Here is a 24,709-nt window from a genome sequence, read left to right on the forward strand (position 1 = left end):
GGCCATACCGCCTCCTTTCAACCTTACATTAATACCCTGGTTGTCGTATGCCTAGGGTTATGGTTCAACTGCCAAGGAGCCTCCAGTTGGAATCCTTCCGTGGGAATATGCATCAGTTCTATGGTGCAGATGCCTCTTCCAAATCCAACGGTCGTGGTGTTAGATCCTGGTACATTGTGTGTCTTGAGGTGATCTCCCAGGGTTGTTGAGCCGTGAGTGTTAATCCATTGAGTCCTCAAATGGTTCACTTCTGTCTTTCTCTGTTATGGTTCTCTGCCCGCTGCTTTACCTCGCCACAATTTGCCTTTGATCAAGCTACCCACTTCTGGTTGCCTTCGAAATTGGTTCTTTTCAGTGGTATAACACGATGTGGGCTGAGACACAGTCCCTGTTTTCATAAAGGGTTTCCAGCTTGGATAGTCTCTTCAGGTAAGCACATATTCGTTTTAGGTGTTAAACTTAAATAGTTTCTGAGTTTTATAGCTTTTCTCTTGTTTTGTCATCACATACTCATCTTGTTTTCTACTTGAATGTGCAGCCCTGGTTGGCTATGGTGTGGGTCCTTGGAGTCATGCCGAATTGCGGTTGGGTCTACCAGTTTCTTGGCGCCCACTACCGGGTATGTGTTTGTTTGTCGAACTAGGCTAGGGATATTAGTTAACATCCTTCATATAGTGAACTGGACGGAATACTATCCCTGTAATGTATTTTTAAAAGGTTTCTCTGGCCTAAGGTTGAGGGTTTTGTTATAATAACTCATAGGGACTGGGCTGTCAAAGGTTCGAGACCTGCCCGAGCAGGCTTGGGAATGAGGACAGACTACAGGGACTGTGAAAGCAGGAGAAGTGTGGTGGCGTAGAAAATTGTTGCAGCACCACCAAAGTGGAGTTTGATGGCAGAAGAAGAAGAGTTTTCGACCTGAAGAGAATCAAGGGCGAGGGGCATATTTTCTTGGTCTGGACTACACTGTGACTGGTTGGCCGGGTGGGTAGTGTATACGAGAGCCCTGAGCACCGCAGAAACAGTGGGAATATATGCAGTCTTGTTCTTTGCTTGTAACCATGTTAACCCCATTAATTCACAGTCTTTGTTGTATATTCTGCTAGTTCTCTCAGAGTAACGCCCATTCTTACCTGGACTGCCATTGATCTTCTGGAGTGCCCTGAGGCAGTTAGTGCATCCATGGTGAGACGGGCTAGTGCAGTTTCTCTCCAGGGCTCAAACTGTAGTGAGGGGCGTGGCTGCATTGTGCCCATGGGCGGAAACATTGAACGCGTTCGAACAACTAAGCGAGCTAACATGGTGGAGCCTTACGCCGCAGAAACAGAGTATTGGATCACAAGAAGCATTGGGGCTGGGGATATTGATGCCCCGGGTCTTCAGAGATCTGCAAACTGTTCACACATGCCTGCGAATCGTCGGGACGGAGAGGCTGCAAGTCAGATGACGAGACGGGCGGGGATGCCGCTTGGGGCGCAGTTCGGGCATGGGCAGCATACAACCAGGCGGCCAAAACAGGGCAGCAGCGGCTCCTATCAAGAAGCCCCTTTCCATCGTCACAAGCCTCCTTCACACCTTCGAAGAGCTTGTCCGAGAGATCGAGGTGGCACGTCTCCTTCCCCCATTGAACAAGGAATGCAGGTACAATGTTCGAATCCTCGTTTTTAGACTTTTGGTTTTGGTTATGAAATTGCAATCTTGTTGCCAAGAATGTGCTTGTGTTAAGTTATGCTTCTGTTTTTATTATATACGAGATCTCCTTCCTATTTATTGAGCATATTTTCTCTCAGAAGAGGGTATCTGGAGCGTTCTACATGTTTTTAGTAGGATTCCACTACTTTTTATTTTTCTAGAAGACCAGTTCCTTATTTTATTTACTTACCCTATGATTTGTATATGCTTACATACTCCTTTCTGTATATATATGCATCACTATGTCTTACACATTTCATTTTATGGGTTCCAGTTCTAGTCTACTCTAGGATTTCAGACTAGATTTCGCTCCTTTGTGATTTCTAGGTATAACTACTCACTATGTCAGACTTTGATTTAGGTTTTGATGTACTATAATGGTTATTTCAAAAGGGTTGATGATAAAATTCATGCTACATTAGGGTGGCATCCTCTTTCACACTGGTATAATGAATTTTTACCAGAGTATTGGGTGTTTGTTTATACATCAAATTGAATTTTCATTATCTATATTTAGTCAAATGATCCCTAACTTTAGTATGCCTAGTCTATCTCGCTTTAAGTGGGATTCAATGTTAAATTTTTGGTTATGGAAGTAGCAATACTCTTTTATTTTTGAGTTACACCAGTAACAATTCCTTATTGACAATTTTCTATTGTTTTTGGTACAGAGCACGAGAGATAATGATGGATTTAACTAATAGTTATAATACCCTCTGTTACTCTATTGTCCTTTGTTCGATGAAGTTATGGATTTCATTTCATTTTCGGCATATTTATTTTCTCGTGTTCTTTCCTGCAGGTATGTGTAGAAGCTCAATTCCATTTACGCCTTCCACGCCTGAGGATCTCCTAAAATTTTGACTCATGCTTGCAACTCAACAGGTTAGTTTTCATGACATTCTTCATACTCTGGTTACCCCGTTCATATCAGATTGAGTCATGAGCATCATATTTTCCCTTTGTTATTTGGTATTTGTTTAAGGGGTTAAGACCCTCTGTTCAAATGTTTCCCCTTACCAGGGAATTTGAACAGATTTAACTTTATAATGGTTTTATGTCGTTAATTTATTTTCTAAAAACAATATATTCAGCTAGCTCCGAAAAGACGATGAGTCTTTGTACTTAATTGTCTTCTTAACAAATATATTTATCAAAAGGGATTAATGCCTTCATTGTTTTTTTTGTAGAGATATTTAGTTGTATGGGACAATTATAGCTAGTGTGTATTCTTGTACATGATTTGAATTATGAGTTCTTCCTCTAAGGGAAAAATACAATTTTTGTAGAGATATTTGAGTTTCAAATCGGTCTTTCAATCCCAACCAACAAAATTTGTTTATTGTTAACTATTGTCTCTCCCTAAGTACGTTGATCTTGTCGCGTAAATGTTTTAGAATGAAAAAGGAAGGATTGATATAACCCCCATGACTTCCAAGTTCATAAGATATCCATTATATTTTGCGGAAATGTGAAAGAGTGATCTTAGATAAATTCTTTCTACTTGATAGACATAATTTCAACTCCAGTTGTCATTTTGATTCTCGGTGCTTTATATAATAGTTCTATGAGTCAAATTCTAATCTCCTTCGATATGGCACCGAGTATTCAGGAAAATCCGAACTGTTTTCTTTTCTTTTATTATATACATGCATAATGTTCCTCATTCATTGCTCCTATCCAATGCTAGTGTTAAATAAGTTTATGAAAATCTTACTGTAAATGTTTATCTTGGCTTCTAAAGATGTAACCGAGTTCATTAGACACTAGTTGGTGTACAAAACATAGTAATGTAAGGAAATCAACTGGCTAGTACTTACACTATAACCCCCCTCTACACACTCCTTGGTGATGTAAAAATGCTTCTCCATATGAACAATAATTTAACTAATTAAATATTCCACGCCTTCTATCTCACCTAATAACCACACTATCCTTAATGGATAAACCCATTTACTCTCCGCATAACCCTCTTCTTTCGATAATTGTATTAGCTCTAACTATCCCTAGTCAAAGAGTTAGGTAAGGTTTACAAACCAAAAATAACACATATAGTTAGATAATACGCCAAGGAATTTATATCTAGCTGCTCCTTTTAGCACTAACATATTATGAAAAAACATATTGGTTTTTGATTTAAATATGATGAATAATGCTACAATTCCTCACAAATATCATTGTCAATAGTACAGACATAAGTATTATAATTGAACAAAATTTATCACACTTATCATTGCTTATTACAAATAAATTGGAATCAACAATCAACATAATTCATCGCCCTCTGATTATTTTGTTTCTTCTCATCATATTGATGCCATTTCATACATTCACTTAATTCAACAGAATATTCATATATAAAACCTGTAAATAAAACACTAATTAGAAATTATAACCATGTAACAACTGGAAATACACATGGGAAATACAAGTTCCTCCCAGCCATGAATAGAATCCTCTAGTTCCCCCTGAGCTAATATATGCTTGCCCCTTGAAATACACAAAGAAACAACAACCTCTCCCCTTGATTCTAAAGTAAAGTATTTCTATAAATTTTCTTCCTTAGAATATTTTTCCTTAGTGGCATCTCGCATTTTTTTCATTTGCCAACCAACTCGCCTAGCTTATCTTTCTTTTCTTTTTTTTCAAAAAAAGGTGTTTCTTCGTTTTTCTTAAAAGTTGTCTGTCTCTCCCACGACACTTTATTCCAGCCATACTTAGTATATTTCTTGAGCTAAGTGATTTAATGAAATGTTTTTCTCTTATCTGATTAAATATTATTTATTATCTCCTCGGAATTTTTAGGTTTCCTTTCTAGCGAAGATTTATTTTACTCTCATTTATCAAGGATGATTTCCCAAATTTGGAAAGAATATCTTTACTCTAGTGGTCTTTAAGCCCTGCCAAGTTATCTGTTGAAGACAATTGCAATTCCAACAACTGATGAATATGTGCACCAGATTTACTTTTGGAGTCTAATTGAAGGTGGCCTATATGTTCTAAAATGAAGCTCTGTTGCATATATTTTGTCCTGTTCAACCTGCAAACTAAATCTGTGGCCAAAAATTTATGTTACGCCCGTGATTCCTCTATGCAGATATCAAGGGGCTAGCGCGGATTCTATGCCGATGAGTAATGCAAAAAAGACACACGTGAAACTATGCAAGAAGGAAGAAAACCTCGAGAATGGAAGGATTTTAAATGGGATCCATCCTAGTACCCTTTTGGAAGGAAAGACAGTAAGGACAAAAGGAGGGTCATCGACAAGCAGCAACGGGAACCACCAGAAAGCTCTCGAATACGTAAACTCCATTCCGGAACCGTTCCGTGAGAAGAGTGAAGATAGAAAGACTAGCCAAGAAAACTAGCCCTCAAGGCATTGCGTTGCAGAACGAGGAGATCTTCTCCTACAATGGGGCCAAAACAAGAGGCCTCGTGGTTATAGAGCATAATACAGAAGCGTGGTTGAAGAATCTTCTATTCAGGCTAAGAAAATTATTTGGATCGATAGACATAATGGAAGGCATAACCAGCAGACATTCAAAATGATTTTATTTATTTTTTTTAAATAATCTTTTATAATGTCTCTAGAGAGACAATAGTTTGAATTATTGACATTTATTTTTTTTTAAATAATTTTTTATATTGTCTCTAGAGAGACAATAGTTTGAATTATGGACATTTATTTTTTTTAAATAATTTTTTTTATTGTCTCTAGAGAGACAATAGTTTGAATTATGGACATTTATTTTTTTTAGAATAATTTTTTATATTGTCTCTAGAGAGACAATAGTTTGAATTATGGACATTTATTTTTTTTAAATAATTTTTTATATTGTCTCTAGAGATACAATAGTTTGAATTATGGACATTTATTTTTTTTTAAATTATGGACATTTATTTTTTAAATAATTTTTTATATTGTCTCTAGAGAGACAATAGTTTGAATTATGGAATTGTCTCTAAAAAGACAAAAATGTAATTATCTCTAAAGAGACACAAATGAAATTGTCTCTAGAGAGACAAATCAAATTGTCTTTATAGAGACAATAATAATATGTGTTCTATATTGTCTTTATAGAGACAAATTTTTGAGACATTATATTTCGAGACACCCGCTTAGAGACAATATTTAAGACAATACACAAGTTTCATTTTGTCTTAAGTTAAGACAATTGACTCAAATATTGTCTTAAATATTGTCTTAAAACCCCCTACATGTAGTAGTGATTGTTACCCATCACAAAATCCAATTGCTACTACTGCAATACCTTGATCAACCATATGTAAGAATACATACGATATTATTCTAAGTCATACCCATGTATGCACGCACTTCTCCTTAAGAGGACCTACATATAGATCTTAAACTACTGAACAACTGAGTCTAAATCACAATCACACTGCATCAATCACTGAATCGTATAATGCACCCATCACAAATCACTGAACCAGATACAAATTATCATACTATAGCATCATCCCTAGTCAACATATCATTCCATAAACAAGTCAACCCAGCCAGCACTATCAAACATAGATTATCATAAGAGAGACTTCATCGATAGACAACAAAAAACATAACAGAACTGATCAAACATCATTAACAACTCATACTGCAAAACCCTAGCAGATGTACGTGACTCTTATAAATCATATCTACATATGTACACACTTATCATTCACCACACCTGCATACAGATCTGTCCATACTACAGAATATATATGTGACTACCCAGTAGAAGATCCAGATATATACGCGACTTCTCAGTCTCGAACCCGCATACAGATCTGTAATCATTGATACATACCTTCACTGCAACACAACATATTTCAAACCCAAATCTCGGCATGCAAACTATTACAGACACACATCATAATATCATCATCACAGAGTTATCAAACCATAAACAAATTATTCAATATGTGGTCATTTCAAATCTATTAAATCTTATCCATCTCCATTTTCCCAGGTCCACTCCAATTTCAGATCATGTCATTCATAAATAATCCATCACATGCATACTTAACACTTTGATCCCCATCTCCTTATATAGTATGATCCTTAGATAATACCTTAGGCCAATCCCTTAGTAATGTAGATGGTATTCTTTGACAAGATAAAATATTTGTTGTCGCGCTCATTACTATGGTCAAACACCATGGTAAACACCCATGGTATTCATAATACCATGGCATGGAAACTGTACGCATTTCTCTTCATCATACATACGTATGTACATGACTTTTCTTCACAGTACCCGCGTATACTTTCCTAAACTTCACCTTTATCATATTTTTGTATCTGAACTGATATTCCTTTTCCCATATCCCTGCAGCATATGCATAACTATCATGTTGACATATTTATCAAGTAGGTTGCCATCAAGGACAACCTTTGTCCATTCTCTCTATCACATTGCATAATCATCATGTTGACATTTTTATCAAGTAGGTTGCCATCAAGGACAACACATTAGTCATAATGCCAACATTTTTTATAATATAAACATATTGAATATTAATTACATTATATAAAATAAAGTGAAGTTATAATTTTAAATCATATATATATATATATACACACACACACACACACGTTTTATCTATAAAGTTTTTTGAAAAACAGTTTTCTATAAATTGTTTATTTATTTTAAGAATGGAAATTTAGGTTAAAATTTATAAATCTGGGTGAATCAATTTTTGAAAAAATGAAAAATTAGTCCACTTCCACATATTCATCCCTAAAATTTTCTACACTACATTATTTTATAATCTTAATCCATTCTATATATTTACATTAAAAATAAATAACTTTCTATATTAAACCATTTAAAATTATTTTTAAACTTAATATTTAAACTAATAGTATCATCATAAAAAAGTGTCAAGGGAATATTGTCTCCTAGCTTAAGGCCATTGAAGGATGGTCTAAAAAAATTAAATGCAATATCGACGTTAAGCAAGGGTGTCCCTTATCCCCTACACTTTTTGGTATTTACATTGATAAACTTGAAACATGTCTCGAAGTTGCGGGTTGCATTGGCACAAAGCTCGCTGGTATGGTCATTACTCTTCTCCTCTATGCTCATGGCATTGTTCTTTTGGCCAAAAACTACGAGGATCTCAACAAACAACTTAATATCCTCCATGATTACTGCTCTAAGATAAGTATGATTGTTAATACCGACAAGACTAAAGTCATGATAATTAAGTCCAAAAAGATTAACCATGATAATTTCACCTACGATAACAATTGCTTAGAGAAAGTTTCTTCATACAAATACTTAGGTATTGACATTAATCATCAACTCAATTGGAATTATAGCATTGAGAAAATAATTATTGGTGGCTGGAAAGCTTATTATGAGCTTGAAAACAACTGTAAGTTGATTGATCTCTAAGTTTGGAGTAAAACAAGTTCTTATTCGAGACTCTTATCACCCCCATGGTTTTATATGGATGTGAAGTTTGGGTTGCAGTATATCTGGAGAATCGTGGAGGAAGATCAAGACGGTCCAAAATCAATTTATAACATACAACCTCAATATTAAAGGTAATACTCCCTATCCTATCCTCTTGACTGAAGCTAGCCTTTCCCCCATTGAAAGCATAACTTTGTTTCAGTATCTGATCTGTAAAAAGAAGCTTTATGACATGGAAACCAAGAGGTCCCCCAAAATTGCTTATATCTCTTGCCAAAACCTCCACCTTCGACTCAAGCAGGGTTGGCACAAGGATGCCCACGCTTGGGGGGTAAAGGAGGAGATCATCTTGGAGAATAAAGATAATATTAAAAATATTTTCACTTCCAACTTTAAGGATAAATTGTGGGATGATAAGGAGCTTAAGGGGAAAATGAAGCTAAGGTACTATAAGAGGTGATCAACCCCACTCTGACTAACCCGAATTACCTCTTTGTCTTCACTAGTGCTAAGAAGAAAATGAACATTACGAAGATAAGTACTAGCTCATATGAGCTTCAAAGTGAAACTGGGCATTGTTCTATCCCCAAAACACCCTGGGAAGAAAGAATCTGTTAGTTGTGTGACACTAAGAGAATTGAAGATGAAAAGCACTTTCTCTTGGATTGTCTAGCCCTCACTCACATCCGTTCTCATTTCCAAAACATTTTCCAGACTTCCAACCTTCTTGATGTGTTCAGCCAAGATAACTATAGTGATCTCGAAACGCTCCTCTCCCTTCTATTTGATTATAGAAATAATATTTTAAAAAGTCTCAACTAATTTCTTTTTTAAGGTTTGATAGACCTCATCGATCTCTGTGGACATTAATCATCATCATCATCATTGCAGTAAACATTTTATGTCAAATATAATCTTAAATCAAACAATACCTTAAAACATACCTTATTAAAAAAAATTATATAACATTAATAAATTTTCTTATCAATCAGGTTGAATTTACACATCTATGAATAATTCCAATTGAAGAATACATATTATATAAATATATGACCTCGTAATAAACCAACCATCTAATTAGTGAACATTAAATTTTCAAATTTGTTATTTTAAAAATAACCAAAAAAAAAATAAATCAACATAATTAGCGAACATTAAATTTTCAAAATTTTTATAAGCGTTACTCTGAAAAAAGCGTAAAATTTTTTTAAATCAACAATTTAATAAATAAGAAAGTAGATGCATTATGTTATATCATAACAAAAATTTATTTTAAGCATAATATAAAAAATTGTAATATTTGGTTAAAAAATGGTGTATTTATTGGTTTTTAAGAAATTACACAAATTTTTATTTATCTTTTTCAAAATCAATATTAAATATATTTATTGTGAAATTATATGTATTATTATAATAATTATTTTTTTTTAAATTAATATTAAATATATTTACTGTGAAATTATATATATTATTATAATAATTATTTTAATATGATTTCAGGTTCATTGTAAAATTAATAAAGATTCATATTATATTATTTAGAATATTTTATATTATTATAATATATTTATTAAAATAATTTCTAATCAAGTTGAAAAACATTATGTTCTATTATTGATCTTTTTAGATATATATTTATTTATATAAAACTATAATACAATAACATAAAACTAGGTTTCGCTTTTATTAAACGAAAATAATAATTTCATTTTTTACTTTTATGGAAAGAAAATAATAACTTTATTTTTATTAAATAAAATAATACAAATTCTTTATATTTAATTCAAAAGTAAATAAACATATTGTAAATAATAATTCAAATTAAATTTAAACTATATACAATGATCTGATTTGCAATCCATTATAAACATTATAATAAAAATAATAAATATTTATCTTAAAAAGACAAAATCATAAATATTTATCTTTTTACAAAATCAATATTTATTTTTTATTTATTATTTATTCATGATGCAAACCCCATAGATGAGTGGGAAAGATGATTGATAACGAGTTACTTAAAAAAAATTGTTTTATAACTTATAAATAATAAAGAAAGAATATAATTTATATTATTTAAGGTAAATTAAAAGCATGTTTTTTTAATGCTTTATCAATAATTAATAAAAGGATTTTATTAAGTTTAGATTATGAATATAGATATATTATTGGATAAAGAATATAATTATATTATTTAAAATAAATTAAATTTTTAAATGATTTATAAATAATTGATAAAAAATAATTTATTAAATACTTAAAAATATATGTTATTAATAGATTATATTTTTTATTAAAATTTAATGAATAAATTAATATTAAAAATATATTGTATTGTAATATAATTGTAATTTTAAATAGTAAAAGACTTTCAATAAAATTGTTTATTCTAGATATTAAATCATTTATTTAAAAATAAATAAATTAAAAGAGAATTTCAAAATGAAATTTAAGGGACTCCTTAATAATCAATGTGAAGTAATAGAATCGGACCATATATGAACTAATGGAAAAGGAATACAGATAAAGAAAGAAGGAAGCAAAAAACCAAAGCGGCCTTGGTTGATTTGAGATTGTGAACCAGGAATACGATGACAGTGGTTGCAGTTGGTATTGAAGGTTGGGTACTTAGGATTTGGTCGTAGTGTGACAGTTGAGCAGGGACAATGCATTGAGCTTGGTCCAAGCTAAACGAAGGAAGATGGCAGAGAGAGCTTTTCAAAAGCTTGAAGACATGACAGATTATTGGAAGGACAAGAGGCAACAACACTATGAAGCTCTTGTGCAAGAGTGGGAACTCTTGGGGCACATTGGAGATGGAATAGTGGATGTGCGGAAGGCCTTGAACAATATTCATGGAAGGCTGCTGAACTTGAAGAACTTGACGAGAAGATACAACAGGGTGACCAAAGACTCCAAGAACTCATGGATGAACGAATTCGCCTAAGGAGAGAAGTGTCGTGTTGCAAGATAAAGTTAAGGGACGTGAGGAAGAGAGTAAGAGGGACTTTCTTGAGCTTGAATACACTGACAAACTTGAGCATACTATCGGGCCACACAGGATGATGTGCAAATGGTTGGGTCACTTAGATTGGAGGAGGTCAATGTGTGCCAAGTAGGTGCACTTGAGCAGTATGCGAAGAAGGAGAAACTTGATGGAACTCAAGCTAGACCAGGATCAGATTGCTCGAATGAACCAAAGCCTTATAGTCAACCATGAAAGTTGTGATAGGTGTTTTTAAGAACACACAAGTGAGAGTGGGTTCGTGGTCTGGAAAGTTGGATTTGAGAATGATTGATATGGATGATCATGATATGGTTTGGGGTAGGATTTCTTTGTAGTTGCACAAGCCATACCGATGGTGGACCATGACATACTCTTGATTATAGCTGGAGGGAAAACCATGATCGTTCCGATGACAAGGAAGAGTCGCTTGGGATATAGACCAAGGATTGCTTCGATGACTTTATATCCAAAGGACTCGAATGTGAAGCATGACTATGTGGAGCAAAGGGAACTTGGATGTGTGACTCAAGTAACGAAGGAGAAGCGGATGATTGACTTTGTTGCGAGAGCTATGAAGGAAAAAAAGGATGGAGGTGGAAAGGTAGTTCCACCCATCATGGAGAAAATGACAGGTGCATCTTCTACTAGGAGACTTCACCATGAGGTTGTTGATGAGAGAGGAAGTTCGAGTACTTCTTCTAAGGAACAGGTTGGAGAAGGATATGCAGGTAGAGATCTAGCTAGCATTGTGGACTTTTACAGGTATGTTATGGGCATATATGAATTTCAGTTGACAAAGGCCAAGCTTGAGAAGCTTGGATGTACATCGGACGAGATTGTTGATGTGCATGAGTACTTGAGAACGCGATATCAATCTAACACTTAAGTGGATGATAGTCAAGGAGGAAACTTCCTTGCCCTTGTTATGCACTATACCTTTGGAGATGGGTGTGTGCAGTGCCTTGATGATGAGAAGGACTGCACCACCTTGAAAAAGGGGCCTTTGGGGAAAGGGCCTCTCACACATTTTGATGATGATGCTTGGATGGATGTGGCTGATTGGGACATCACCATGAGAAACACATGGACATTAACATTGATGACAACATATTGCAGATGAGATGGGGACTACTTCATGGACCTAGATATGGCTTACTTGGAGCATTGATGGATAACATGTTGTAGATGAGATGGAGACTACTTCATGGACCTAGGTATGGCTTACTTTACATTTGAATAGAGATTGGGTGGATTCTTGATTGAGTTGATGTTGTGAGAGAATGCTAGAGAAAGGACCAATGGTGGCATGAGAGGAGCATTCTCATGGTTTGGGCGCGACAGTTAGATTAACTACCCAACTAGTTTGAGTCATGGGGACATGCAGCGCACCGAGCTATGTCATAGATGTATCGAGGGAAATCGAGATATGTTTTTTTTGGATGGAGTATCATGATGGCGATACATGATGGATTGACACGATATATGTTGCAATGAGAGCATGTAGCTTAATTCGGAGGGGCCAACCTTCCACGATGGAGCACATGAGGAGATTGCAACAGATGTGGTTGATGATCATGGATTGAGGAGGCTTTCTTGTTTTTGGAGTCATGAGCTTTGGTGGAGGTTTATGCAATGGAGAAAAGAGTTGGGCATCATGGACACTAATGTTGGAGCTAGTGACACTTTGCAACATTATGGAGTTTAGATGATGATGGTGTTGTCGAGGACAACAACCTTATTTAAAATAGGTGAGGATGTCAGGTCTTTGAGTCGGGAGTCGTGCGACCAGGTCATAGCGGGCACACCCATGTGAGACAGGCGCCTGTGTTGGAGCAAATTGAGTAGAGCGCGAGCGGTTAGTATGACTTGGAGGTGTCGTTCAACTAAGTGTGATGGATGTGCCCACATATAGTGGGTGCTCGCCCATTGCAACGAGCGATTGGTGGAAACCTCATGTGATGAGCGAATTGCGACCAAAGTTCGACGGGTGACCACAAGGCGAGTCGTGGAGAGGTCGAGACGAGTTGTGTGACGGGCAAGTCATAGTGCGGACGTGTTGGTCGGCTCGGGTGTACTATGTGTAGAAGAGTCAAGTTGGAGGTTGATTAGGCGTATGGGCAAGCCGACCCACGAATAGACAAGACGATTCATATGTGAAGGGGTGTAACGTGTTGGTAAGCAAGTCGACCGAGAGTAAACATGGGCAAGCCGACCCATGAGCAGCCCCAACCGACATGTCTCTTGGGAAAATGACACTTGATGGAGTGCGTATAAGTAAGAGATGGTGTGATGGAGTTTGGAGACCATTTGACCATCAAAAAGTTCATACAACAACAGAATTGAGCAAAGGGAAAGGCAACCGAAGACGAACGACGAGTTTAGAATTCAGGTCACAAGTCGGGTAGGAGTTCGGGTTCCGCAGTCATCTCGAGTAACAGGCATGGGCACGGGGCGGAAGTGCCACCGACACAGGCCTAGGCGATGTGCTTGCTCAACGAGAAAGCGCTACACGGTGAGTTAGGCAGCAGTGGGAACGACGGGTTTTAGTGCAGGAAGCACTACATGAATGTTAAACGAGCGGACAGTGAGTTGGGTGTGCATGAACGAAGGACTAGGGACAGTGGAACAACAACACTGACAAGATGGAATGACTAGTTGGGCTAGGATGAACGATAGCATTGGGCAGGGCCGAATGGTGGAGCTAGGAAAGTCTGAACGATGAAGTGTTGCACGACAGTTTTTGGCAACACGAACCTGAGGTTTCTGGTAGATTATTGTGGACAGGTGGCAATGTTGCACGACTCGGGCATGAATGTCGGGTGAATTTGGCAAGGTGTATAGGTGGTTGCACGAACTCAGGAAAAACTCGTAAAATATTGTACTTACATAATATTTGAAAATTTTATATATTACTGGGCATACTAACTGGGAGTTTCCCCTCCCAAGTATAGATGTGTATACTTGTGTTATTTGATGATTTCGCTTCATACATATAATTGAAGAAGATGAATGATAATGGTATTTTTGTTGCAGTGTTGAAGTAGGCATAGTTCGAGTACTTGAGTATTGGTGAAAAGAAAAAGTACGACGGTGCCGCACCCACCTATGTGTGATTGAAAGACTGCCACTGAAATAAAGGTGTGACAAGCTCCCTCCCCTTCTCCACTGAGACAAGTTACAAACTAAAAAAATCCTATTTTTTAATATTAACTACCTCATCATAACACTTTACTAAAAACTACAATCACAACTTTAAACACATTTTTTTTCAATAAAAAATTACATTTAAATAAACTCTTTAATTACTAAAATTTCATTTTACTTCTTTTTAATTGAATTTCCCATTTAAAAAAAACATTAATGATAATCATATATATTTATCAAATTTTTTATATAATAAATATATTATATAAAAATTTCAAAAAAACATGTATTTTTTTTATATAAAAATTTACTTTTAAACTTTCCTATACTTTATCATATTTCAACATTAAATAAAACTACAATAAAAACAATATACCCCACGTTATTGGAAAAAAAGGGTCACACTAAAAAACGATATACCCCACATCAAAGATATAATCATCACCATGTGAATCTTTCCTCGCCTCAAAACACATATTCTTTTGAAAACGTTATAACATAGATAGCTGCATAAAGATGCTATCAAACATTAAACATATTTTACTTCAATCTAAGACATATTTTACTTCAAGTATCTTTAGTTTGTTTATTCTGAACTTTATTAAGTAACAACGTCCAGAATTAGATTATTTTTTTGTTGAACTTAATCCAGTTTAAGATTGAATGGCTCTCTTATCTTTTTTTTCTTTCATTTAAAGATATTGTCAGAGCAATTTTCTCAAGATTGGATTATAATAGTCTTCCTTTAAATTGGACCATGAGACCTGTAAGATCTAAACTTCCCCTCTTAATTATTAAACCACATTCCCAGGACTCTGCAGGTTCGTCGTTTCACAAATTCCATGGAAATCTCGTTGAACAGTAAGTCTTCTGCTACATGGCCACAGCCATGATTCATTCATTCCGCTCTTGCGTCACAATAAATCGATAGTATTTTGGAAGTGGCCACGCCCTTTCTTGAATTTTTAATCACAGGAAATTGGTAGCATTTTTGTAGGGGCCAATTATTTTCCGTCGGCACAACTTGACAAAAGGAGCCACGCCAAATATAGCTTTACTTTGACGAGATGGCTTCTGAATTTCACTGCTATACTGGATTTCACGTGTGAAAATTCGGACCATCCCTTTACAATGAAAAGCAAAGTGCGACAATACGAACATCCTTTGACTCTGAAGAGAAGAAGAAATATTTTAATAAGGAATTTTTATTATATAGGTTTCTGGGTGTATTTAGGTGGCAGCGAAAATGTTATTATTTGGTTTGTTTTGGATTTGGTTTTAATTTTAGGATATATTAAGTTGAATTTTATAATTTATAAGGAATATATTTTGAATTTCAACAGTATCTTTAATTCAAAAATATTTAATTTTATTTTTTTTAATTAAATTTTGAAATATTTTATATAATTGAGATAAGAATAATTATTATTATTATCTAATTTTAAAGTCACAATCCAATCAAGTCAGACACTAAATTGGTGTACAAGATCTTTTTGTCTGTGGAACAAGAAACCCACTTTCAGGTAGCTATTTCACTGTCTAAAAAGGCATACATACTCTACCCTTACAGTTTTGAACTGATAACTTTTTAGAAGAAAACACATACTCTTAACCATTAAATACTCTTAAAAACCTGTATGCTTCCCATATCCCTCCACCTTAATTAAAAAGACAAAAACTTTCTATTTTATTCTCAATTGAAAAGTTGAAACAATCCTTTAATATTTTTAATATGAAGAAAAGTTAATTGTTCAATGATTTAACTTTTTATTTATTTTTAATGAAATGTCGTTAAATAATTTTTATCTCACATTTGCAATTTTGAATTTAAATTATAATAAAATTATTAATTTTATTATAAAAAATAATCAAAATTTTGATTAATCTTTTTAATTAAAAAATATTAAGTTTCCACACGTTGAATGTTAATTTAGAATAAAGTCTATTTAATTTAGATTTGTATATAAAAATTTTATTTATTAATATATTTAGCTGGCAGGTTATTGGATATTGGATTTTTGTATAAATTATATATATTAGTATATTTGGCTCGTAAGTTTTTGAATATTCTCTCACTATTGTATTGAGAGTGCCAGTCAGAAAATTTGATCGAGGTTATCCAAATTATTCTATTCGGTAATTATGTTGGATATATTCCATTTAGTAATTTAATATTTTATTTAAAGTGCAATGAATTTAGTGTTTTTATACCAGTGAGTAATATTAACTACTTGCATGTACAGTGGCAGCGGAAGTCAGGAAAATTGATTACAGTTTATTTAAAAATAAAATATTAAATAAAAGATAAAATAAAACAAACTTTCAATATACAAAAACGGAGTAGTCTAAGGAGGCAGTAGAATGGCCCTTTTCCGGCACCGGCCGGAAAATCGTCCGGCTCCGGCTGGCGGAAATCTCCCCCTCTTCCACCACCATCGCTCCTCCCGTTCTCCGCCAACCTCCCGGTCCGCCCTGAACGTAATATTCATTTCCAAATGCGCCATAGCGCTATCGCCGAATTCTGTAACAGTCCATGGGGAAATAGCGTTCAGTCTCAGGCCCTTGTGATAATATGTACATCTTGCCTACGCTGGCCCTTTATCCACAGCTCATGTGTTGCGCCTCGTAACCAACAGCTGATAGCTTTCTCCCCCTTATCCTTGGGTTCCTTTAGGTTAAAATCACTTGGCCCAAAACCATGCCCTCGTTTCTTTCTGCAAGATTCAATTGGTCAGGATCGAAATGAGTTTCGGTCTCGCTCGCTGGCAAATATCCACTGCGAAATCGGCCCTTTCGCATGGATGTTGGGCTGTTCGGCCCTTTCGAACTTACAACTCAAACGACAACACACTGAAGGCCGATAGAACAATGAACACTTAAACCAGCTAGGGCCCCGGAGGTCTGAAACTCCTCAGCACTGAATGCTCAGGGTTCTGAACGCACGGATATATTCCGTGACTAAGTTTTCCTTCTCACTCGGCTTCAAATTTGACCAGGGATTATTTACCTTGATTCTTCCGAACAGTAGGTAGATGTTGTGCTTCAAATCTCACACGGGATTATTTACTTTGGTTCTTCGGAATAATAGGTAGACGTAGAATGCTGAGGGTTCAAAATGCATTGATGATATATCGCATGACTAAGTTTTCCTTCCCACTCGACTTCAAACTCGACTTCAAATTTGACAAGGGATTATTTACCACCATTTACCTTGATTCTTCGGCATAATAGGTAGATGTAGATGTGTTGCGATGCGGAAGGAGTTCGCAGAGGATCAGAGGACAGCGAAACCAGAGTAAGGGGCCTCCGAGCTGCAGTGAGGAAGGAGTTCGCAGAGGATCAGAGCACAGCGAAACCACAATTCGAATGGAGGGAATGGGCTCGGGTGTTGAATTCGAATGGAGGGAATGGGATTACTTCGCGAGGTAATTACAGCTCAGGAATGTCAGGAATGTCAGGGAAATGTCAGGGCGGACCGGGAGGGTGGCGGAGAACGGGTGGAGAGATGGTGGCGGAAGAGGGAGAGATTTCCGGCAGCCGGAGCCGGACGATTTTCCGGCCGGTGCCGGAAAAGAGGCCATTCTACTGCCTCCTTAGACTACTCCTACAAGAACCCTTCAGAAATCCTTCCATTCAGAAATCAACTGACTTAGTAAATAGTTAGATTCGGTGTCCCAACATAATGATGTTTTTATGGCGACTTTTTATAGACTGGTTATGTCTATGGTTTTTTGATCGGCCATAAATATGCCAGACTATATGTAAATTTTGCAACTCATCTCATATCAATACAAAATCATGTTTTTTCGTACTGGATCTCACATTTGATCGCAAGCCAGCGGCCATTACTGCTTGCAAATCTAGTAAAGGAATGCTGTTAATTTATAAGAATGATGAGACTGGCTATGGTGTTAAGCACACAGAGTCGTTAGTGGCTACGAGTCGCTTGCTTCAGCACTACGGTCGGAATCGGCCTCGAAACTCTCGATCGCTGCTCACAAACGAGCTCGTCCGCAAAACATTCGAGTCGCTCTGCATTGCTGACGGACAGTTTTCGTTTTCCTCCGAAAGGGACAGACTCCAAGCTCTTCTGCTTCAGCATCATATCTGCAAATTCCATCAGCATCTTCACATTTGCCTCGCTCGGATCATCCGTGTCGCCCATGCATTTCTCCGTGAATCCGTTGCCCTGTATATCCCATAACCGACATATTGTTCAGTAAAGGGAAAAGGGGGGATAAATAGAAAAATGGACTGCACAAGCCATTGCAAAGTGCAGGCTTGAATTTTGTCGTGTCGGACAAAAAGTTACAATGCACTTTATATTTTTCCTTTTAACCTCAAAATTTATACCCGACTGTCAACTATTAGGTTACCTGAATCCGGACGTAATTGCGCCTGCTTTGGCCGAATGCCATGCTGATTGCGTGATCGACAGTGTCGGAAATTCCATCTCCCACAGTTGTAATGACCGGTTTAGCCCACTGGTCGGCACCCCATCTCCTCACCTTCTCGTAAGTGTAAGCCCGATCGAACTGCCCCGTTCCCACGGACAGCACCAGCAAATCCTCAACGCCTCCCACCAACGGAAACTCCTGCTTGTTATGCACAACATGCGTTATGGCCGCCACCGTGGGATTGCTCATTACCAATCCCGCGTCGATCGCGGTACAGATTGTCTGACCGTCGACCGAGCTCAACTGCACGGGCTCAAAGAAACCAGGCACCGCCGCCGCTGCCCGACAGATTTCCCACAAACGGAAGTCAAAGTTGTCGGTCTCGAGTGCATCCGCGCGGGAGAATAGGAAGGGGGCGGCGCTGGACAGATCGTAGCAGGGAATCAGTATTGGCTTCAGCGTGTCCTTGAGCGTCAAGCTCCGCCCGTCCTTGGCGGAGAACAGGCGCTTCAGGACACGTTCCATGCTCTTGCCGGAGAAATTGGCGCCCTTCCGCCGGAATTTAGCCAAGATCCCTCCCGACGTTGGCTTGAACATCCGGCGCCCCTCCTCCGCCAGCAGCATCCACACTTCTTCCGCCCGGCAAAGCGGGCGGCCGCTGCCGTCATTGGCGAAGAGCATGGCGGCGATGAGTCCGCCGACGCCGGTGCCAATTACCACATCAAAGAAATCGGCAATTCGGGCCTCGGAATCACCGGTTTTCTTCTGCAGGGCCTCTTCCAGATACGCCAGTGTGCGCCCCGCTACGATGCCTCGCATTCCCCCACCATCGATGCTCAGAATGCGGACCTTTCCACCAGGCAATCTCTCCTTTTCCCAGTCGTAGCCGAACAAAAAATTGTTCTCCAACGCCGAGAAAATCTGGTAGCTGAGCTTGTTACTGTCGCAGCTCAGCCGGCCATGCCCAGCTTCCTGACCCACCTCCATAATTCAACTTATCTCGAAGAACCTTAACGTGTTAAGAGACGTAGATGGATCCTCTCTTCTATGGGCCGCAGCAATGGGTAGACTCGGACAAATTCTAAATCGATGCGTGTATATGCATAGGGGTTGCAGAATTTATATGAAATTGAAGGCTATGTATGGATTGTGGGTTTGGTGTAATCCGAGACCAGCAAACAGCCGAATCTATAATGCAGATTGGAATAAATCGTGGGAGAGATGCCCGGAACTTCACCGACTCTCCCACTCAAGCACTAACCGCACCACGGTAAACTGTAACCACAGTCTTGGGTGGGCTTGTATGCACACACTCGTGTGCTTTGCGTTGTACGTGCGCTCTGATTTTTATTCAGCCGAACGGTAAAGAAGTGATTAACTTCCCGTCGAATTATGACTCACACCCATTTAAGCGGCACAGCAGTCAGATACCTAACCTGAGGTCCGCGCTGGCCGCACTAATTAGGGCTCCTAATGGCGAGGGAGTAAGTGTGGTGTTGTAACACAGTTAATGGCATGAATACCAGAGAAAATCTCTGATAGATTTTTACAGAAAAATTTAAGTGACCTCATAAATTTTCTGTCCTTAAGGGTTAAGCAAAATTTTGACGTCAAGAAATTCCTTTTTTATTACACTGAAATATATAATATAAAAATTGTATATTGAATATTTAAAAGTGTCTTTTTGGGCTGTTCCCCCGTACTCTGCGTGGCGTCCTAATATTGTTGCATCAGTGATAAAATTGCCACCTTTCTCATGTTTATACAGCTCGATGTGGACTTCGATTCAGTGGACAGTGACCGGCATTTAAGCGTTAGTGCTGATATCCTTATGTAATCTTTATATATATATAACATAAATCCAATCACACATGTCTATGTTGTTTAAATGGTGATTTCCGTAGTTATATTCACTAAAAATTGTCTAGTCAAAGTATTTAGTTAAGATTTGTTATGTGGGCAGACTTTGCTTCTTCGAATAGAGCGGTTTCTCACTTCTTGGATTTAGAAGTACATGGTAACGGCCAAGGAATTAAAATAGTTTCATTTCATTAAATTGGGTAAAATAGTTTTTTTTAACGCTGTCATTTATTTTAAATGGGAAAAATGATTTTTTTATTGAGATTTATAAGGGATTTCTTAAAGGAGTTGGTTTAGTGTGTTTTTTTGGATTTTTAGTGTCGGAATTGGATGGAAAAATTTGAGATGAAATTCTGATTTGTGTTATTTAAACTGGTTTTTTTACTCTATATATATAGATTCAGCACCCTGAGAAACTCATAGGCACTTGGATTGTGCGGGGGTTACTCATCAAACTTATGATTTCAATAAATTTCTGCCGGATTTTAAAGAAATTAGACGGATAAACCCACCGCAAAAGCTTCCAAAAAATAGACCACTGGTTTCTGAAAATTGTAAATTTGAGTTATGTAATTTGCACAAATTTCTGTTTCTGGAACTTTTAAAACATTAAATCCATTTATATATTCAAAAATATATTTTAAATAACAAAAAAATCACAATTAAGAACAAATTATATCACAAATTCAACCCAAATAAACTAAACCATCATCTTTTATAATATATCTATATATATAATTTTGATTTTAAAAAATTTAACTAATTTGAAAGAGATAAAACAAAAAAAACACCAATTATATATATCAATTAAAATTAATTTATTATATTTATAATTATCAAATTCCCAATAATATCAAAACCTTAAATATTACTAACTCAAAACAAATTACTAATTATTCCACTTTTAACGCCAAAAAAACACTTAAATTATCCCACTTTTAACACTTAAAAAACTTAACATTATTAATAATAAAACTAATTTAAAGAAAATATAATTCAAACTTCATTATTTTTTAGAAGGCGTATACTCTGGAGGGAAACCTGACAGTGTAGTTTAAGGAACGTCTTCTCTAAACGTACTTATCAAGAAGCTTGTTCACGCAGCTTTTTAATATTTTTCTTTCGGATTTATGTATCACATAATAAAACCTAGAAGGCTCATGCGGTGAGAATGTTTATATTATTAGTTAGATATTATGTTAAAAAAAATAGACATTTATGTTTTAAAAATGATATTTTAATTTAGAAACATATAATTCCGATATCTTAAAATTCAAATTAAATTTATATATATATGATATTTGTATTTTAAAATATCTTAAAAATATAGTTCATCACCGCATTACATATGTATCCTTCATCAAATATTTTGTGTTCGTATCATTTATAATTTTGAAATCTGCCGTGATTAGGAAGATGTCGGAGGGGCACACTATGATTCTTATTCTCACGGGTCCATGTGCTCTAACTTATTCTAACGGATCCCATCATGTAACTTGTACGGCGTCTCATGTCTCTTCTCAAGCCTCTTAATTATTATCTGTCCTAGTGACTATAATTATAATCTATACATGTAATGGCTGAATCCTTCTTTGATTAAATTTTTTTATTGAAAGGCCTTTTTTTAAACTTATGTTAGGTATGAAAGGACATATAATCCAACCCATTCTTTTGGAAGTTTCCTTCGTCTAGGAATTTGTTGTAATGGTAATACTATATTTTTGGTTTAAATTACTTCTATGAAATAGAATTTAACACTCTTGAATTTCCCAATATTATAACAGAAACTCTCTCCAAAAAGTAAAGTAAGAAATTACCATGAACCATTACTAACCACTTTACACTCCCTAGTGTAATGGGTCCTCTTTCTACAAGAGCCTAGAGCCAGAACCTTCAATTGTCAGCGTCTCAAATAGATTGGAGAAAACTTTCAACGCAACCACACAAACATTGAGAAAATGAACTTCCTTCCTTAACACGTCCAGTGAATTTTCCATAACAACTTAGCCTCCTAGAAAAGCTCAAGGAACACCTTTGCCTTTCAACCATATCTTCAAGTTTTTGAATTGAAGTAAGCAAGCCCTGGATTGCATCTAAAAGTCTATCGATCACTGTAAATGCATTGAGATTCTTCTAAAGATAAAAGTCGCTTGCCATCCTAGAACGAGGGCCCGAATCCAAGCGCTGTAACTTATACTCACGGGTCCCCACCGTGTAACTTGTACGGCGGTTCATTTCTCTTCTCACGAACATCGAGTTATTTTCAAGCTTCTTAATTATTATCTGTCTTAGCGGCTATACTTATAATCTATACATGTTATGGCTGACTCCTTTGATTAAAAAAATTATTGAAAGGCTTTTTTTTAACTTATGTATGAAAGGAGGCATACTCCAACCCATTTTGGAAATTTCCTTCGGCAAGGAATTTGGAATTTGTGGTAATAGTAATACTATATTTATTTAATTCCTAATTAAAATTTATTTTAACTAACTTTACTTTTTTATTTTATTAACTTTCTTTTTATTTTATAGAAATAATATTTTCAGTTTAAATTACTTCCCGACCAAGCTCCTATGATTAGCCAATAAAAAAATATGATTGGCCAATTTTTCATGTTTATTCGCATAAAATAGAATTTAACAATCTTGAATTCCCCAACATTATGTTTCCAAGAAGCAACCTTATCATTTGGCCACCCATTTTGTGTGTATTAAAAATATTTTATTATGTGTTTTTCTTCTCTAATAATAAGGAATGATTATTTCATAATGGCTCTATGTCTCATCTTAAACATATCTCGTCATTTTGTGTGTATTAAAAATATTTTATTGTGTTTTTCTTCTCTAATAATAAGGAATGATTATTTCATAATGGCTCTATTTCTCATCTTAAACATATGTCGTAAGCGAGAAAGGGTTGTCTTTTTGATATTGTTTTTAATTGTATTATGATGAAACAAAGGTATTAAAAGAAATTTTCTTTACTTATTTTGGTCAGACATATTAAAAAAAATATGTACCGTGGAGTTTTGGTTAGACATACTAAAAAATTTGTTTTGCTGCAATCATATATTCATTAAAGATTGAAGTAAATAGCAAGTATTCGGTTTTGAAAGAAGTACTTGTGATTATTTAAATTTGGATCTGCAATATCTTCTTGTCGACCACATATATTAATAAATAAATAACTCATCAATGTTTCTAACTCTTAAAACTAAAGAAACTTTTTTATACGTTTAAAAGAAAATATAAAAACACTTTGCGGTGTTATAGTCAAATATTCCCTCGTGTGGGTCCTCTCGTAATACGTGGGTGCTTGTCATGATTCGGCGGGGATGGGCAATGTGATAAAGTTGTTCCATTATAATGAGCTATGCCTTACACCACCCTTCCCTCCATGGAAACCAGCTTTGTCCTCCTTCGAGTTAATAGTGGAATAGCGAATCTTAACGTTTTTAATTTTTAAATTATCAACATACATAATTAATAAATGCCCTTTTTAAAGTATATTAGAAAAGGAAAACTAAAGTTAAATAAAGGTTGTACAAATGAAATGTTCTAAATCTCCATGTAGAATCTTTGGAAAACTAAAGATAACAACTTTTAGATATATAATTTGTGTATGCGTATGACAATAATATATATATAAACGTTTGATGCCGAAGATTACGGAGTTGAACCCATTATATCTAATGGAAACATCTGTATCGTTTCGGGGTCACTTTTCAAGTTTGGCATCTTCCTTTGAGTTTTTGAGCCTTATGAATTTTGTGGATGAATATAATTATGTTATTACAAAGGTATTAAAAGAAATTTTCTTTACTTATTTTGGTCAGACATATTAAAAAAAATATGTACCGTGGAGTTTTGGTTGGACATACTAAGAAATTGTTTTGCTGCAATCATATATTCATTAAAGATTGAAGCGAATAGCAAGTATTCGGTTTGGAAAGAAGTACTTGTGATTATTTAAATTTGGATCTGCAATATCTTCTTCTCGACCACATATATTAATAAATAAATAACTCATCAATGTTACTAACTCTTAAAACTAAAGAAACTTTTTTATAAGTTTAAAAGAAAATATAAAAACACTTTGCGGTGTTATAGTCAAATATTCCCTCGTGTGGGTCCTCTCGTAATACGTGGGTGCTTGTCATGATTCAGCGGGGATGGGCAATGTG

At 35.8% G+C, this 24,709-nt stretch overlaps 1 protein-coding gene and 1 pseudogene across 1 annotated transcript; both read right to left on the bottom strand.

Moving 5' to 3' along the window:
• Positions 1-819: 819 nt before the first annotated feature.
• On the bottom strand, positions 820-7,844 carry LOC149226630 (putative GPI-anchored protein At4g28100 pseudogene; annotated as a pseudogene).
• Positions 7,845-17,905: 10,061 nt separating this feature from the next.
• Positions 17,906-19,925, bottom strand: LOC149226631 (patatin-like protein 6). The gene is made up of 2 exons (XM_089375337.1): positions 18,645-19,925; positions 17,906-18,457 (listed from the first exon to the last, which is right to left on the bottom strand). The coding sequence occupies exons 1-2, from the start codon at positions 19,650-19,652 to the stop codon at positions 18,197-18,199; spliced, it is 1,269 nt and encodes a 422-aa protein (XP_089231463.1). The 5' UTR covers positions 19,653-19,925; the 3' UTR covers positions 17,906-18,196.
• Positions 19,926-24,709: the final 4,784 nt, after the last annotated feature.

Source organism: Pinus tabuliformis, chromosome J, assembly GCF_031772625.1.
Source record: "Pinus tabuliformis cultivar Carrire ecotype Pingquan chromosome J, CPIR1, whole genome shotgun sequence".
In the NCBI taxonomy this organism is placed as follows: Eukaryota; Viridiplantae; Streptophyta; class Pinopsida; order Pinales; family Pinaceae; genus Pinus; species Pinus tabuliformis.

What these genes read in the sequence shown, in the direction of transcription:
- LOC149226631 (XM_089375337.1), bottom strand. Translation starts at nt 19,652, where the DNA reads ATGGAGGTGGGTCAGGAAGCTGGGCATGGCCGGCTGAGCTGCGACAGT. An exon ending in GCAATTACGTCCGGATTCAG is followed by an intron (nt 18,458 to 18,644) that starts GTAACCTAATAG and finishes TGGGATATACAG; the next exon opens with GGCAACGGATTCACGGAGAA.